The 18,163-nt window shown below is 45.4% G+C and overlaps 1 protein-coding gene across 2 annotated transcripts in view; it reads left to right on the top strand.

Annotated features, from left to right (window-relative positions):
- LOC125718049 (E3 ubiquitin-protein ligase SMURF1-like) overlaps window positions 1–16,297 on the top strand; it is a 30,685-nt gene extending 14,388 nt beyond the window's left edge. The window contains exons 2-18 of one of the 2 annotated variants that reach the window (XM_048991530.1): window positions 4,308–4,346; window positions 7,900–8,008; window positions 8,463–8,596; window positions 8,780–8,845; window positions 8,957–9,032; window positions 9,366–9,610; window positions 9,720–9,804; window positions 10,042–10,188; window positions 10,461–10,665; window positions 11,285–11,388; window positions 11,512–11,626; window positions 12,362–12,540; window positions 12,944–13,081; window positions 13,170–13,290; window positions 13,369–13,570; window positions 13,890–13,974; window positions 14,214–16,297. In XM_048991530.1, the coding sequence (XP_048847487.1) occupies window positions 4,308–4,346; window positions 7,900–8,008; window positions 8,463–8,596; window positions 8,780–8,845; window positions 8,957–9,032; window positions 9,366–9,610; window positions 9,720–9,804; window positions 10,042–10,188; window positions 10,461–10,665; window positions 11,285–11,388; window positions 11,512–11,626; window positions 12,362–12,540; window positions 12,944–13,081; window positions 13,170–13,290; window positions 13,369–13,570; window positions 13,890–13,974; window positions 14,214–14,313 (2,150 nt within the window). In that variant the 3' untranslated portion in view covers window positions 14,314–16,297. The remainder of the gene's footprint in view (window positions 1–4,307; window positions 4,347–7,899; window positions 8,009–8,462; window positions 8,597–8,779; window positions 8,846–8,956; window positions 9,033–9,365; window positions 9,611–9,719; window positions 9,805–10,041; window positions 10,189–10,460; window positions 10,666–11,284; window positions 11,389–11,511; window positions 11,627–12,361; window positions 12,541–12,943; window positions 13,082–13,169; window positions 13,291–13,368; window positions 13,571–13,889; window positions 13,975–14,213) is intronic. The other variant, XM_048991531.1, reaches the window with a different exon arrangement.
- Window positions 16,298–18,163: the final 1,866 nt, after the last annotated feature.

Raw genomic sequence — 18,163 nt, forward strand, 5'->3', positions numbered from 1 at the left:
TCATTTGAGAAAACATCACCCGTTTGTGTACATGACCGGAGCAAGGCAGCCTCTGCGAGTTAGTGTCCCTGTAGCATTTAAGACGCTTTTGTCAGGAAATTTAAACCTGGTTTTAGGCTATAACGGTGTTTATTGCTACAGATATGCAGCCAGACCCAGCAGTACAGAACACAGGACTTGGATGGGATTTCAGCATGATTATGATGTTATAGTTTTGATTTATATTTTTCTTTTATTTACAATGTGCAAATAAGTGTCTCAGGTTTTGTTATTCAGATAGATCAACAGGCACATTGCCTTTTATTTAGAACTGCTCCTGTTTGTTTTTGCAGTTCTAATAATAAATAATTGAAAAACAAATTCTATTTTCCCTGCTCTACTGAAATTGCACCAAACTGTTAACCTAAAACTAGGTTTTGCCATGACCGGTGAATTTTGGGCACCGTTATATCCTACATTGCACAGATGTTCAGGGGACTCTGCACTTTCATAACAGTGACTGACAATCAGCTCATAAAATTCCTTCAAGCCAATTGTAAACGAAAATAGTGCAGTCAACACAGGCCATTAAAGGACAGTGTGAGTCACACGCAGCAAAGTCACTTGGAGCCAAACAGATTCCTGAGTTTACATCAGAGTGCTGAGACATTCCTGACACACAGACTGCAGTTTCTGTGCCCTGCTGAGTGACCAGCCCTGCCTCCCTGGGGAGCATGGTGTCAGAGAGACAGATCTGGCCGGACAGCATCACTTTGACCTGCTCAAGGCCATTGGTTGTAGCAGGAGGTCCTGGTTTCCCTCTTGCTGCATTGGCATCAGCATGAATTTCCTTTGTTAGCAGTGCTAAGTGTCCCTGTTTGAACTTGCGTAGTTTTTCTAAGATTTGTCCTAAGAGTCGTGCTTTCGCACTTAGCTTGCTAATGTTGGTGTGCTTTGGCGCCTTTCCCAACGCCAGCCAGGTGTGATGGACGAAATCAGTGTGATGCCAGGGTCAGCAGTTTCAGGGATGAGGAGAGCTACTGTAACAACAGACAGCAGTTTTATTTATAGCAGTGGCTTCTGGAGGGCACCTACCCTTTGTGTCTGAATTCACCCTAACAGATTGCTGGTTGTCGTTTTCCTGGCTCGTTAATTTTCGTTCCCTTGGGAAGGGAATAACTTTTAATCAGAGGGTGTCTGCAGCCGGGACATTCTCAATCTGTGCACACTTGGTTCATTGCTTTCCTCCTTGACATTAAATATTTCTCTTTGGTCCAACCCCCGGCTATTCATCCATCCATCCATGCATCCATCCACCCGTTTATCCCAGACAGGGTGCTGGTGATGCTCTGTGCTCAGTATTCTTTGTCAGTAAAAAGGCAGGGACCTGAAGTCGCATCAGTGCTGAGGTTCCAGCAGGAGTCCTTTCCATTCAAGCGGTCTGAGTCTCTGCTGTGCAGCTCCAGGTCATTTGTATGCTTTACCTCCTGCTGTACTCTTATTTGCAGCATGCTGACGTCAGGTTTAATCCATCCGGGGAGGGGGTTGGGCTTTGGTGTTGGGGGAAGCAGTGCCCTAACGTGAGCGTGCATCCGAGGTGTGGAAACCACTGGGGTCTTCACTGAACACGAGCTGTGTGAGCTATCATCACGCCAGTTTACTTTCACAGACGTTTTCTCCGTAATCACCCCCCCCCCCCCCCCCACCAGTGCCTTGAATCATGTGATTTTTAAAAAATGTGCATGTCCCTCCCACTGCCCTGCTGCTGTTCTTTACATCAGTGTAAGTTGGTGTGCTGTAATGAGGACCCTTGCTTGGAGAATGGGGGTAATGTTGTGCAAATAAAGCTCAATGTCGATTCATAGTCTGTGTCTTTGCTGAAGCCTCTGACTGGTGTTTCCTGCTTCCGAGTCACAAGGTTACAGTGTCGTGCTGAAGCCTCTGATTGGCTGACTAAGTGTAACTTATTATGGGCATCAGTAATGTGCAGATCTTCTCTCTCACTGGTCAAATTGTGTGAACACCTCCCTGCCCGTTTTTTGCGATATTGTGTAGGTTAGCCCATCGTGCATACAGATCGGTGCTGAAGGTCAGCTAACACCCTTGATCAGTGTTAATTTCGTTAACAGAAACTGACAAATTGTCAATCAAGATTTTTCATTGATGAAATGCTAAAAAATAGTTTTTGGCATCATAAATTTCTATGATGAAACGTGCTGACACTTTCATCAACAAAAATGTCTGGAAGAGATGTATTTGAAATGGATCAGAAATAGTATGTTTAGTTATGAATAGTAATACCTTTAGTTAGTGTTGATTTGTAGTTACTGAGGAGGAAGGACAAGTGCTGGGGAAACAACTAACCCCAATAACAGCCGCAGGAGAAACACCTATCAGCTGCAGGGGTGATAGGGAGACGTCCCTTTCACTGCTTCACTACCAGGAGACATTCCAGGATTAAAGGAGCAAAACGTTGTTGATCGTTGGTTCCTGGCTGATAACCCTGCAGCTGACCTGTGAGCACCGGAGGAGGTGCAACCGGCTGCAATGCCTAGCAGGCAATTCCATCTTCCTGTATATACTACTGAATATACACAAGAGAACAAACATAAAATACTTGTCACATAAGCTGTAACAGTGTTAAATAAAGGAATAATAAAAATAAATCCATTCCAGTAAGAAAAATCAATGAGCCTCCTGCAGCTAACGCTGCATGGACCTCTAATAATTATAGAGCCGTTATTATGACTGAATTCCGTGGTTGTGTGAAATTAGATTTGCATACTTGTAATTTAGTTCCATACACCGATGGAGAGATTTGTGCAGTGATTACAGTCACTTTTACAGATATTTTCAGTGGCCGCACTACTACGACTTGAGATTATAAGCGGACAAAGTCAATATACATGCTCTTGGAATACTGGGATTTCAGGCTGTTTTGTCATGCACCCAAAGTTTCAGAAGCCTGTAACCGTCAGTCACCGAGCAGGAAGTGGGCTGGATCTGTGCGCCTCAAACCATGACAGCCAATCAAAAATCATTTGACTCTTGTTTCAGGTATTACTGGCTGAATGCACCTGACAATCAAAAAACTCCATTCACATAGATTCAGGATGGAAGAAATCTAAAATTCGGTTTTCCTTCCTGTTCGTCCACTTGTAATCCTGATTTGTAGTTGTATCACGGCTTCTGAAAAATCTGTGACTCAAGGAACACGTATAAGTGTGCAAAACTTTTTGTAAACACACATTTTGCTACATGGATGTACAAAACTAAACACAAGTATGCAAATCTATTTTGCTTTGGGCCACTTCTGATTGGGGAGCATGACCCGAGGAATATGGTACACCTTATTGGTTAGAATGATTGTCACACAAAGGGAATGGCAGGAATTTGCAAAACTATTCTCACAAATGTGTCGGATAATGTATGTCCTAAATCGCAGCCTTTGCGATTTGCTAATCGCATTGTTTCAAAACAAGATTTAGATTTGAAATCGATAAACTGTTCAGGCCTAATATAAAGCCATTTTAGAATTTATGCAAGGTTTCATATTATAACCTTTACAACAGCTAATTCTGTTTCATTAAAGACCCCCATGTTAAAAACCTACTGCCATACCATAAGTGTATGTGCATGCAGAAAATTAAGTGAAGGAAATGTGAAAATTATGCATTAGAGGGTAGAGGTAAGGAGAATGTGCTGATTACAGCACGTTGCTGCACCCACCACATGACAAACCACCTCAGGGATGAGAACTTGAGTGCAGCCATGCAGTGGGTGAAACCTCAGCACCACCCTACCAATATGAATTGTTTTTCCAGTGGCTGGAGTGCCAATCCTGCCCCCAACACCCACATTACCCTGTAACTTGAAGGACCTGCTTGCTGGACTGGATGTAGATTAACGTCATAACCTACAATTGCTTAGTCCTGGGTAAGGGCCTTGCTCAAGGGTCCCACGGAGTAAGATCACGCCTGGCATTCACAGGATTCGAACCAGTAACCTTCCAGTTGTTGGGACAGATCCATAGCCTCAGAGCCACCACTCGACCCGCTTGATTTGCCTGTGTGTTCCAGCCATATCAGCTTAAGCTGAGGGCACTGAGAGCTGGAATCGCTTCCCTTGAATTCCCGGGGCTTGAGAGATCGCATTTGACCATACCAGCTCCAGTCTCAGGCATACTATGACTTCACTCTGTATATGGGTGGTCGTGTCACTTATCTGCTTGTCTTGCATGTTTGTTCATGTCAGTTTGACCATTTTTCATGCTTGTGATTGTGGATGGTAAAACTGCCTTAGTAACCCCTGCTTCGTTTTCCTTTCAGTTTTATGTGCCAAGAACCTGGCCAAGAAGGACTTCTTCCGTAAGTACACATCTTGGACTTTACTGCCTTTTTCACAGTCTACAGTAGTACCGAGCTTTTTGCCAGAGTAGAGATGCACAGAGAGTGTGCCGAGGGTGAGTGTCACTCATGAGCAGAAAGTGAGTAAGTTTGTGATCCAAAGGTTTAAATCCTAGGAGGAGACCATCTTGTACTACTGACAAGAAAAGGACTTTATCCCGATTTCTCAGGGAAGAGAAACATTGACATTGTCTTAGGCTAAGTCCACACTAATATGTACAAAAAAAAAATAAAAAATATGGGACTTTTTGAAAGAAAAAATATCTGTGCCGCACTACCGTTATCACTAGCACTGGAAAAAAACGTCTGCATTTACGCTGCTGTACAAGGCAAAAGATGCAGCTGTAAGAGTGGTTGTTAATGCATATATTTGACATTTTTCATTTGCACGTTTGACCAAAGCTTTTTATGTATTTTTAGAAGTGGCTGGGCTGATACCTGGCAGACTAAATTTAATGTAGATAAATGTAAGGTAATCCATGCAGGTAGCAATAATATAAAGTACAGATGTTGTATGAGTTCCACTGAAATAAAGACCTTAGTGTGTGTGTTGATGCTTCCATGCCCCACTCTCACCAGTGTGGGGAAGCAATTAAAAAGGCCAATAGGATGTTGGGTTACATCTCTAGGTGTGTGGAGGTTATGTGCAAGTTTGGTCCCCATACCTTAAACAGGACATTTCTGCCTTGGAAAGGGTTTGCGAGTAACTTGATTTTTGAGTGTTTTGCAAGACGAGCAAATTTTTTTTTTTTAATTTAATGAGCGAGGTTTTACAATATGCGTATTACATATGTATATGCTTTGTCTGCCGAGCATCACATAATCACAACTGAGCCGATGGTTCTCTTTCTCTCTCTCTCGCTGCAGGATTGTGGGTAATCGTTTCCCATACTCAGTCTGTCGCCGTGCCTCACTCGTATAGTCAAAATTTAGTAGAAAAGCACCATCTGAATAAGTCCGTAGCAGTGCGAGCGATGAATCTATTTGACGACAATGCAATGTCCATATTTCTGCGAAATCGAAAAGGAGGCAAAAGCAGCTGTCATTGGATAGGTTCCTTGTTAAAGCTGCACAAAAAGAAAGATTCCATTGAGCCAACAGGTAGCAGTGATTTAGTTATAGTGAAAGTCGTCCTACAAAATAACCCTTTTCTTCTCCCCTCTCTCGTCTCTTCCTCACACCATCCATGATTCTTTTCATAGGTAAAGTTTAGGTTAATTTTATGTATTTTTTACTTTATATTTTATATGAATCATTTTTATATGAATATTTTTGGCTTGTGGAACGAATCATCTGAGTTTCTAATTTTTCCATTTCTAATGGGAAAATTAGCTTTTATACAAGTGCTTTGGATTACAAGCACATTTCCAGAACGAATTATGCTCACAATCCGAGGTTTTACTGTATATAAGATTCGAACGGGTCTGGATGTTGTTCAGCCAAATGGCTACTTCAATATTAGTTTAAATACTAGAACTCGTGGCCATTGGTGGAACTTAGCGGGAGAACATTTTAAAATGAATTTGAGAAAGCACTTCTTTACACAGCGTGTAGTCAGAGTATGGAATAGTCTTCCTGCTAGTGTAGCGCAAGCTAAAACCCTGGGTTTTAGCTAGGTAAGATTTGAACAGCTCTGAGCTATTAGTTGAGTTCTCCCCAAGCAAACTTGATGGGCCGACTGTCCTCCTTTCGTGTTGTTCTTAAGTGGCGCACTTTATATTTTGTTTGTTTGTTGTACTTTGAGCACAACGTGTCATTTGCACGTGTTTTTGTCCAACCAAATTGTTTTCTAATTCTAGGAGTAGCAAATTATATATTTTTAATCATTTCTTTTGGATTTAATTAGTAATAAAGTTCAATTTTTATAAATGCTTGTCTGTTGATTAATCTCACACACAACCATGTGTTTAAAGTAAATGCATGTGTTTTATTTGGCAAAAGCAAAATATCAAAGTACTGTAGCGTCGTAAACGCAAAGCTGTACATAAAAGGAACCATCACAGCGACAACACAGAGATCCAGAAATTTAGTCACTACACGTCTCACTCTCTCCCCCTCAGTTTTAGTGCACTCTACTGTTCAATGGCTGGATGTCTTTATCATCAGCTAGAGCTGCACTTAAAATGAGACTGTACCTGAGCCAAGTTTAAGCTCCATAATAATTGTAAACAGCATACAATGTACACAAAACACAATTTAGCTGCACACAAGTAAGCAGAACAACATATGCCAGGTACTGAAAGCCCTGTACGTCCTCCATGTTCACATGTGGCTTACTTCTGTGAAAACAAAGGCAGAGCATTCTTCATTCCAGTGAAGAATAATTAATTAGGAAGAGACATCAAAACGAAGAGAGACAATCAGGAAAGGTTCACAAGATAAATATGAACCAAACAGCTCACTGATGTAGGCGTAACAAAACTTTAATGTTTATGACCGTCTGCACTAATGTGTTTACAGTAAGATTAGTTGTCGAAGCGTGGTGAAATTTTTCTTTGTGTCTGGGGAAAAAAGATCCATGATAGTGTAGGTCGAAGGCTAAATCGTAAGAAAATTATTGCGTTACTAAATGAAAACGTGTTTGGGTGCAGACAGGCCCTTAGTGAATGAACTCTCCAGACTGAGGAATATTCCATCCACTGAAGTGAGAAAATATCTGAAGGCAGTGGCTGTGGAGGCCGACGGGAATTGGCTGCGGCTTTTATCAGTCTCACCGGCTCACCGACTGCCAGGGTCCAGGGCAGATTAACGCTCATCATCACTGCTGGACCATGTAACCAGATCAGTGTTTAATAGAGAGGTTTAGACAATTTGATGTGATGTCAGGGACAGCTTTGCGCCCCAGAAGTCACCCTGTCTGTGTGTGCATTCTGTAGGGTATCGAGATAAAACGGGGATATCATTTCAGATGCTAGATCTTCCTGAACTCTCCCCTCTACAAGAAGCCTGATCGGTGCATAAGCCACCTTTCCTGTGTGATGTTATTTTGAGAAAATCTCCGTTTGTTTCCTAAGCATCTGGATAAGGTTGTCTTTGTGGTAACAGTGAAACCGGGCAGCTTGCTGCGCTGGTCACTTTGGATGAAGCCACCCTGGGGTGAGCGGCGTGAGTCATGGGTAGCCAGCCGAGCACCTTGGCTGCCGCCTTCGGCTCTCAGCGGGTATTTTAAGGACGCTTCATTTCGGGAGCTGAGTGAGAGCCAAAGTATCGTGTAATGGACTTTGGAGGCGCAGGTGAGAGCTGAGGTGCAGATGGTGTCCTGTACCCCAAGGCACCTGGAGCCACAGGCACTTAGGCTGTCCGGCGAAGTCATTCACTCTCTAACTGCACTATTTAAGGCAAGCATTTGGGAGCCAGTGACAGCCCCGGTTCTTCTCCTCGGTCCCAGTCATGGTGCCTGAGGGCTTCCCATCTCCCAGAATGCTGAAAAGAACTAGGTTGGACTCATTGAGAGGCCAGTTAGTGTGACTGCCTTTGAGTCTCCTGTGCTTGTTTCCCTCCCTCGCCGCTGTAGGGCTGCCGGACCCTTTTGCGAAGGTGGTGGTGGACGGGTCTGGGCAGTGCCACTCAACCGACACTGTAAAGAGCACATTGGACCCCAAGTGGAACCAGCATTATGACCTGTGAGTGACTCATATGGGGCATCCTGTTAGATGAAGAGTCTGAAAGTTTCAGTGTTCTTATTGGCTGCCAAATTACTGGTCAGGCAACAGTCATGTCATCAGACGACTCTTAGGATTCATTTATCTATAGAGCACATTTAAAACTGTCCAAAGTGCTGTACAATGCAAGAAATAACCCTTATAAAGACAAAAGATGGGCTTTCAACCTGGATTTTAAAGTGACCGAAGTTTGCACATGCCCAGTATAAGCAAGTAGCCAGATGCAAACCTTAGGGGACAGTCACCTCTGGGCTTAATTCTTGACTTCGACACAACCTGCACCTAACTGATATGGGACTGCAGAAGAATATGGGACTAATAAATGTCCCATGTGACCTACCTCCTCCCCCCACCAACTTCTGGTGCTGACCCAGCCTTTCAGCCACACCCCAACATATGCACCTCCATCTTTCAGATATATTGGGAAAACTGACTCCATCACCATCAGTGTGTGGAATCACAAGAAGATCCACAAGAAGCAGGGAGCGGGTTTTCTGGGCTGTGTGCGGTTACTCTCCAACGCCATCAGCAGGCTGAAGGACACCGGCTGTATGTACCCCCTGCACCCTCTGGGCCCAGAGGTTCAGCCTGGCCCTTGTGCGCCATAGTTACAATGATTCGTTGACCATATGGAAGATGGTGTAAAATTTCAGATGATAAACGTACAGTGTATAACCAAGGAAATTCTTTTCGTATCTAACAATCTGAATGTTCATCTTTTCCCTCCTTTAGACCAGAGGCTGGATCTATGCAAGCTAAACCCGAGCGACAGTGATACCATACGAGGCCAAATAGTTGGTAAGCACTGACCCCTGCTGGAGGAAACGCGCTGCTGCCGTTTTGCTTGGTTCCTATGTAGTGCTCTGTGGGGCTGCTTTCTGAGTTTGCTCTGCCTCCTGGGGATCACAGTCAGCCTGCAGACCCGAGATCGCATAGGAAGTGGAGGACCTGTGGTGGACTGCAGAGGACTCCTGGAAACGGAAGGGTGAGCCTCATGTGGGCCTGGGCTGAGGCCGAGGCATTTTTATGTGATTAATTAGTGACCTCGCTGGCCGCAGGCGCGCTAAAGCTATTCCAGAAGCTGTAAAAATACTGTAAAATGCTTCACCGTGGATTATGGCGTACTTGTGTAGAAAAATGGAAAACTGATTCCTAGTCCAACTGTTGACTGGTTTTCTTGGCTCCTTTTTAGTTGTTTTTGCCTTATAGTGCTGCACAGGGAGATGCTGTAGAATTCGTGTATGGGCTCAGGGTTGGGCTGTGGTTGAGCTGCTTGCCCAGTTTTCCTGAGCTCCCTTCCCCCCCCCCCATCTTTCAGACCTGTGCTAGAGGACTCAGGCCCTGGGCGGCCGCTCAGCTGCTTCTTGGAGGAGCCCCTACCCTATACAGATGGTCCAGGGGCAGCTGGCGGGGGCAGCTGTCGCCTACTCGAGTCACCCAATCATGAGCCAAGGCTCCAGCCGCAGCGAATCAGAAGCCAGGAGGGCCGCGGGGGGCACGTGCACAGTACACCTCAGAACCGACCGCATGGGCGCCAATCCCCCGAGCTGCCCGAGGGCTACGGTGAGTCACAGGGACCCTGTGTTGGCAGCATCCTTTTCAAGGGGCTGCTTGGGGCAGCCTTTCTCCTTCGACTCTGACAGTCTCCCACCTGCATGTTGTCATTCCCCAGAGCAAAGAACCACTGTCCAGGGGCAGGTCTACTTCCTGCACACACAGACCGGCGTCAGCACGTGGCATGACCCACGGATACCACGGTAATAAAGAGCCTGGCTCTTTCTCTGTTAAATAAGCACTATTTTGGATGGGGGGTTCTGGTCGTCTTCATTATGGAATAAAAAGGTCCTGGTGTGTTTTATGATTTACTAACTTCAGAAATTTAATTGATAACAGCTGTAAGATTATGCGTTTCTAAAGGGGGAACCATGTGACTGATGGAAGAAAAAGTGCGGCTCAGAGTGCCCTCTAGTGGCTTAATATTGTTCCTCACTCAGGGACCTCAACAGTGTCAGCTGTGAAGATCTAGGACCACTGCCCCCTGGCTGGGAGGTCAGGAGTACAGTATCAGGAAGGATTTATTTTGTGGACCATAACAACAGGACCACCCAGTTCACTGACCCCAGATTACACCACATTATGAGGTAATCCTGCAGGTTTGCTGAACTCTTGATCTTCCATTTTTTTGTGACCTCATCCAATGTTGCATTGGCCCTGATCCCTCTCATCTACCTACATCCAGATAATAGCAGTATTATGTTTGGTTCAAGCTTTTTACTGTGTTGACAGAATGAAGTGCATGCTGGGTAAATCCAGACTAAACCCTGCCTGTCTGTCTCTTCCGCTTTGGCTGCTTGTGACTGTGTCTTCATTGCCTGTCTCTTTGTACCCACGTGTGTCTGTGTCTGCGAGCCAGCCAGCAGTGCCAGGCGAAGGAGTCTAGCCAGGCCCTGCCTGCGCAGATGGAGCTGCCCGCGGATGACACTGGCGAGGGTGAGCTGCAGGCGCGCTGTGAGCGAGACCTGGTGCAGAAGCTGAAGGTTCTACGGCATGAGCTGTCCTTGCAGCAGCCTCAGGCCGGCCACTGCCGCATCGAGGTGTCCCGTGAAGAGATCTTTGAGGTACGCCGCTCCCAGAGACTCTGCTGCTGTAGTGATTCCATAAGTGACATGTTTGTGCTTTAAGTAGTTTGCCTTTTAATTGTTGCCTGTAGGTGTCAGTATTGAGCTATAAGGAGCACTGATCTGAAGCTTACTTTTTAAAATGATGTTTGTATTTCAATCAGTGTGGCCTCCCATGCGCATACCAATCCCTTACGGCAGCCTTATTTATGAGTCGATTTAAGAATCCAGTCACTCAAATTGAAGATGTGCAAGGTTTGTCAGGTTAGCCCAGTCTGCAGTACAGGGGCTTATGAGACTGTTGTGCTCATGTCTGCTAGACTTCCGGTGTCTGGGTTTCTCATAAATATTCATGGGCAGGTGGACTTGGAATGCACTTTTGCACCAAGTGATTGGCAGGTGAACCCACGCTGCACTTATCCACACTCATCAGACTTGGAAATAAGCACGTGTGTGAGGTTTCCCATCGTCGTGGAATCCTAGGGACTTTCAGCAACTTTGTGAGGAGGGAAAACTCAGGTCCTGAGGACTGAGTGTCGTCTTTCTGTCCGTCGACTTTGTAGCACTTTTTATGTGTTGGATTTGATGAGTGAGAACGTGTCTGTGTGGTGTCCTTCAGGAGTCTTACAGGCAGATCATGAAGATGAGGCCAAAGGACCTGAAGAAGCGGCTGATGGTGAAGTTTCGTGGAGAAGAAGGCCTGGACTACGGCGGGGTGGCCCGGTAAGCGAGGCCCCTGTGGCCTCCCCCCTCCCCGCCCTTCCCACCCTGGCTGTGAGGGTGTCATCTTAACATTAACATCAGCTTATGGGTCATCTTGCTGTCTTTTGCCTCTTCTTTTCCTAGGGAATGGTTGTATCTGCTTTGCCACGAAATGCTGAATCCCTACTATGGCCTCTTCCAGTATTCCACAGATAACATCTACACTCTGCAGATAAATCCTGACTCCTCCATAAATCCTGTGAGTATCCCCTTTCCTGTGCCTTACAAATCTCCTCCCCCCTACTTTATGAGGAGTGTTGGTTGGTGCTCGACCACACATCGCAGGAGCACATAGTTTACCAACCATGTTAATGCTCCTTTGCTGTTTAATGTGTGGAACAAATCTCCCCACTGGTATTGGGGTCTGAGGCCTGCAGGAATGTGGTCGTAGACCACGGGCAGTTAAAAGCAGTGTCGTAACGTGAAAAGATTCTCATATATGGGTGCCCTGAAATCTGCCTCCAATTAATTTGTTAAAAGTAGTAATGGAATATGAAATATGCTCGAGTTTGTGCACTTCGAACATATGAGGAAAATCCTGACAGTCCCGATGTACTGGTACCTGCTGGCCTGGATGATGGAGTGCGGAGCTGCACGAGATTGTGTTCAGCAAATATAGATGGGGGGGGGAGAGGTTGTCATAGCAATCTGTTATAAAGAGCACATGCCTTATGAAAGGTGTCATTTCACTATGAATTAGGCACTGCAGGCTTGCCCTCTGATCTGCCTGCCTTTTTGCAGTTAATTCTTCTGAAGGTGGATTTCTTGTAGCACAAAAAAAAATGTGGAAATGTAAAACAAGATGTTTGATACCTTGATGACCTGGGAAAACAAAATGAATGTTTTGTAATGTATGAAACTGTACACTGTGTCTATAATATGGAATGTAGTCATGGGGGAGGACTTTAATGATAATCCCCCCCCCCCGCCACAGGATCACTTGTCATACTTCCACTTTGTGGGTCGCGTCATGGGCCTGGCCGTGTTCCATGGGCACTACATCAATGGCGGCTTCACGCTGCCCTTCTACAAGCAGCTGTTGGGGAAGCCCATCCAGCTGTGTGACCTGGAGACGGTGGACCCCGAGCTGCACAAGAGCCTGGTGTGGATCCTGTAAGTCGACTCTAACTCTGCACTAATGCAACTCAGACATGTGACACTGATGTGGAGAAGCTTGATAATTTTCAGGTTCAAATGGGAATCCAGTATCACAAATAGAGCACAAGACGCCTGAAAAACGCATCGCAATACAGCTGCCTTGTACAGTATGCGTTTGTGAACATACAAGCTTGTGCTGTCTGTTATCAGTATTGCCCTGGCTTTAATGTGGATGGCTTTTCGCTTTAATAACCGTACAAGCTCCCTGCGGAGACCTTGGCCTGAGCAGATGGCGTGTACTGACTCTTGGCATGAGGCACGGCTCGGATTTAGAGGTTGCGGTCTAGATGAGGTGGCGCCATCAGAGCCGCAACTGAAAGGGCTTTGCGTGTTTGATTGAAGGACTCTCCGGTTTCAGGGAGAATGACATCACATCTGTGCTGGACCATACCTTCTGCGTCGAGCACAATTCCTTTGGGAAGTTCCAGCAGCACGAACTGAAGCCCAACGGGCGCAACATCCCGGTAACGGAGGAGAACAAGAAGGAATACGTCAGGTGAGCCAATGGTGTGGCTGAGCTGCCCCTCTAGTGTTCATGCGTTCTGTATGGCCTCTAAAGCATCGCGGGCTTGTTTCTCGTTCAGGCTCTATGTAAACTGGCGCTTCATGAGGGGGATCGAAGTCCAGTTCCTTGCGCTGCAGAAGGGCTTCAACGAGCTGATCCCCCAACATCTGCTGAAGCCGTTCGACCACAAGGAGCTGGAGGTGAGGCCCCACTTGTGGAGAATGTCTCGTTGACTTTGCTCATGTCCCTCCGCTGACGCCACCCCGTCTGCCTTGAAGCTGATCATCGGGGGATTGGGCAAGATCGACCTCAACGACTGGAAAGCCAACACGCGGCTGAAGCACTGTGTGGCCGATAGCAACGTGGTCAAGTGGTTCTGGCAGGCCGTGGAGTCTTTTGACGAGGAGCGGAGGGGACGGCTGCTGCAGTTTGTCACGGGCTCCACCCGCGTCCCCCTGCAGGGCTTCAAAGCACTACAAGGTGGCTGTCGCATTAACCGAGCCTACATTACTTTGGCTCTCTGACACGGTCGCTGCCTGACAGATACCCATAATGTTGAAGAGCTTTACTAAAGCAACTCGTATTGTGTGTGTAGTTGATGGATGTAGCAGCACGGATTCCCCCGTCTCATAAGCCAATATCCTTTGGCTTATAGATCCCAATCCGGTAGCCAGATCTGGCACGAACCTGCTTTTCAAACTGCCAGTGTGCGTTTTCCTTTATGGAAAGAGAAGCATGCAGTGAGCTCCGTAGGATTAATGGATGTGGGGCAGTATTAACTGGAATGCATGTTTGTAAGGTTCTACAGGTTCAGCAGGACCAAGGCTATTCACCATCCACCTGATAGATGCTAACACAGACAACTTACCGAAGGCTCATACGTGGTGAGTGTAACTTTCCATGTCATTCGGGTTTTGGAATTTTCTAAATATGTGGCTTAAAAGCATACTCATGCATTTAGGTTTTACAAGAGGCGAAAGGACATAATAGTGCTTATTGTTTTAAATGTGAAGTACTTTTAAACCTACGTTCTTCAGAATTGATATGCTAACTGGCTCATCTTCCGGCTATTTGCATGCTTTTGCAACTTGGATCTCACATGTCTTCCCACCCTCCACCCCAGCTTCAACCGCATCGACATTCCACCCTACGAATCGTATGAGAAGCTGTACGAGAAGCTCCTGACCGCTGTGGAGGAGACCTGTGGCTTTGCGGTGGAGTGAGGATGACACCGGCTGCCGAGTCGCCAGGCAGTAACCGCATACGCTGGGGTGGGTTGGGGGAGGGAGGGGGGAGAGCATCGTAACCAGGGGTAGGACACCGGCCGGAGCGGGACCCTACCAGTGCCATCCAAAGGCGGTAGTGCAATGAGAGCGGAGCGCTCTCTAAGGCATCTTGGGGGATGCCTGGGGGGGCTCCCTGCTCACAGCCGGGGGGCCGTCTTAAAACAACGTGGAATCGTTGATGTCTGCCCAGAGCAGGGGAGCCATTCAGCTCATGGTTGCTGCAATACACAGAGCCACACTCAACTAGTCTGTGTCGAGGAGCCCTTAAGTCCAGGGTTAAGCTCTTTGAAACTGGGCCCAGATGAGAGACAAGCCAATCTACCTAAAGCAAACTCGATAGGAGGGGTTTAGCCGCCAAGGCAAAATACTTCAGTCACATGTCAGTTAGCATTTTAGCTATTATATGACATCTACCTATCTGTTTTACTTTTGTCCTGCTTTTTTATATCCTATTTTAATATATTATGACAGATTTATACATTTTACTAGCACACGTTCTTCTGTAACTGACTTTTTTTGTTCTGTTAAGTCCTGTACGTTCACACAGCTGCCTGTCTGCATGTGTCATGGGACCCCAAACGTAGACCTCTTGATGTTTGGTGACACAGCAGAGCTTCTCCTAGATGTCACCACCTGATCTAATCAAAAGAAGTTTGGGTAACGTGGCCTAAAGCCATCCACCGTTAGGGCACATTTTTAGGGATCTTGAAGGGCAAACAGTTTTCAGGATTTTAAGCTTGAATTTTAATTTTCTTTTATACGGATTATTTGCACATAGGAATGATTTAATTCCCAGAGCTTTGCTTTTTTTATTCTCTAATTTATTCCTTGTCTGTCGTAACAAGGAGAAATGGTCGCTCAATTTAAATTTGTAAGTCTGTGTTGACGGATTCAGGAGACATTTCGTAAACACGGTACCCCGGAGCTGGTTTGTTAGCTTTTCCTGAGAGACTACAGGTTAATTCCGTGACACGTTAACAGTATGTCAACTTTGGATCCAAAATCCATGCTACTAACAGTACCTGTCTGTGTTAATATTTTGTGAATAATCTTTAAATCGTTTTAATGGAACATGACAAAGAAATGAATAGAATGTATTTTTTTAAGAGTTCGGGATATTCAAGGAGGGTTAAACACCACACTGCTTTTACCTGCTTGCTGTCACGAATGCATGAAATATTTAAAATATTGAGTCTGTAGTTAGAATGCGCAGATGAAAATGAGTTTGTCAGTGTTGCCTTTCCTCTGGTTAAGCAGTCTGATGCACTCGTCCTCATATACCTGTGAAAATGCAGCAGGCTCCAGATTCCAGGCGTGTCGTGAGATGATAATCCGCGCCGTCCGGCCTGCAGCTCCCAGCCGTGAGCGGGAACTCCAAGTAAAGCCTGGTGTTGTCCGACTGAGAGCGTCAAGACCTGCTCTCTCCTCAGTCCGGCTTGTGGGATGATGTCCTCAAAGCGGTGGACCAATGTCAATAACTTGGTTTCCCCACATAAATAGTATCAGACCGGTGAATGAGAGGGTGAAAAGGTCTAAGATTTCAGTGTGTATTACCGACAAACATGGAGCCAGGCTATTGTATGTGTGTCCAAATGAGCCAAGTCCATTTAATTTTTTCTGTGTTCCACAACCACTTGATTTGTATATTTTTTTTAAACTAATTATTTATTACTATGTAATGTCATTTACGTATTGCTGCTATCATTGCTATTCCATACTTTTCAGAAAAGCTGATTTGTGAAAACTGTACACTAATCTCTGTATTTTATGTATAAATCAAAGTATTTTAAAACTGCTGCTATTATGAAGATAAGTGGAGCGTTCAGAGACTGACGGAGCTGACTGCGAGTCAAGGCCAGGCCCCGGAGGTCTCCTTCATGTTTGTGATATATGCAATAAAATCCCACGACTTTATATTCTGGCTTCTTTGTTAACTTGTCTTTTATTTTAACGCTCAGCGGGTCAGGGTTGACCTATCCTTGTGTGCGGATCGGAGGCTGTAAGTGAATCCCAGGATTAAGAATGAGAGGAATATGGGACCAGGTCGCTGTAGCAGTGAGCTTTGCGATTGGTGGCCCTTGACAGTACACAGCGGTACCTGCACGCGATTCAGTGCGTTACGGAGGTCATGGCTGTAAACAGAATCGCTCTCTATTCCTTGAAGAGTGCATTATGATGTTTCCCCACCGGCATTTTGGACCCACACGATACTGAAAAGAGAGACTGGTTACTGTATAGTTCCAGCCTGCTTCGGTTTTCTTTTGCAGAAGGGTAAGCTTTGTAACGGTGTTGCCAGGTTTGGAGAGCTACAGTGACGTAAAACTAAAGATGTACACGATATGTGCTACTTACCGCTAGTGGACTTTCCCTTCGCTTGCATGAATTTACATTAGAATTTTATGCTGTTTGGCTGTTTTATAGTATTTTATAAAGTAGTAGGGTTGGAAATTTTCAAGTTCAGAGTTATCGGGAATGCATCAATACAGAATATGGGATGTGCGGTACTGCTGATAAAAATTACATATTCCATATATTATTAATTTTCTTCAGTAATCCAGGCACAGATATCTTCATGCACTTTGACCAGTCATGACGCAGTCGGCTGTAAGCAGTAGCTTGCCTTGTTAGTAAGCATATTGTTAGTAAGGTAATGTCAACGTGGGCATGGCTTAGGTTCGGCTCTGGTATTTGCAATGGAAAAGCACCAGTTTGCAGTACCGCTTGGTTCTTGATGGCAGTGAAAGACCGCTAATAGTGTGCCTGCCGTTCGGCAGTGCTGTTTAGTTTCTCAATGTCATTCTAACGGGGCACAGTCAAAGAAAATGTGTAAAGCTGTTTATCTGAGTAGCAAGAAAATACAATTAACAGCAGAATATATACAAATGAAGAACAATTTCTTTAACGGGTATAATATAATTTTACACCAACATGAAGATAATTTAGACAAGACTTGCGCAGTACGCTGCTGTAACTTACAGTGATCTCTGCAAATACTGAAGTTCACGTTACAATTTTAAATGATTAATATTAACAGTGATAAAATGCGACAGCCTGACATCCAGATTCACTTTTATCTCCTTTGTTTTGCTTATTGCTCTATTTTGCTACTCGCAGATGTCGGCTGTCAGAGGTTGCTAGGATACTTACAGAGCATCTATGCCTGTAATGGCCGTCTTGTTTCACTGCCTCATTCCCCACATGGAGATTAGTGTGTGAATGGAGCATGTTTCTGTACAGCACTGTGACCCCTTCATCCTCTCCGTCTCTTCCTGAACAGACCATGTTATCACACTACCGATTACTTTTCAAACTAACCCCCTACCCGCATTGGAATAGCCCGGCCATCTTGTAACTCTCGCTATCTGTATTTCCTTCCTGTACCCCTACCCGGCCTGGGGAGTCGCAGGGCCCAGGGTCAGCCAGCTCGTTCGTGGCTCCACGGTAAGGTAACGTGGCCATGTAGGATACATTAGCCCAGGCTATGTGATCACATGTCCAAGATAGGATTTAGATAAAGTCTATTTCCAATTTTGGTTTAGCAAAAATAAAGTATTCCGATGAAATGTGGCTGCATAAAATGAAAAAAATAATCATTTAGCCTATCATTATCTAGGCAGGATTTGCTTTCAGGATGGCTCTGACCACTATGGACATTTAGATGTCTAAAACAGCAGGTTCACAAAAGCCCTAGATGGCAGCTATATCATTCATCAGATTACTGGTTTGGCTCCTGGACCAGACCAGGCTTGTGCACATGCAACACGTAACACCATGGACAACAGAGATT

This window comes from Brienomyrus brachyistius, chromosome 22 (assembly GCF_023856365.1).
Source record: "Brienomyrus brachyistius isolate T26 chromosome 22, BBRACH_0.4, whole genome shotgun sequence".
Lineage (NCBI taxonomy): Eukaryota > Metazoa > Chordata > Actinopteri > Osteoglossiformes > Mormyridae > Brienomyrus > Brienomyrus brachyistius.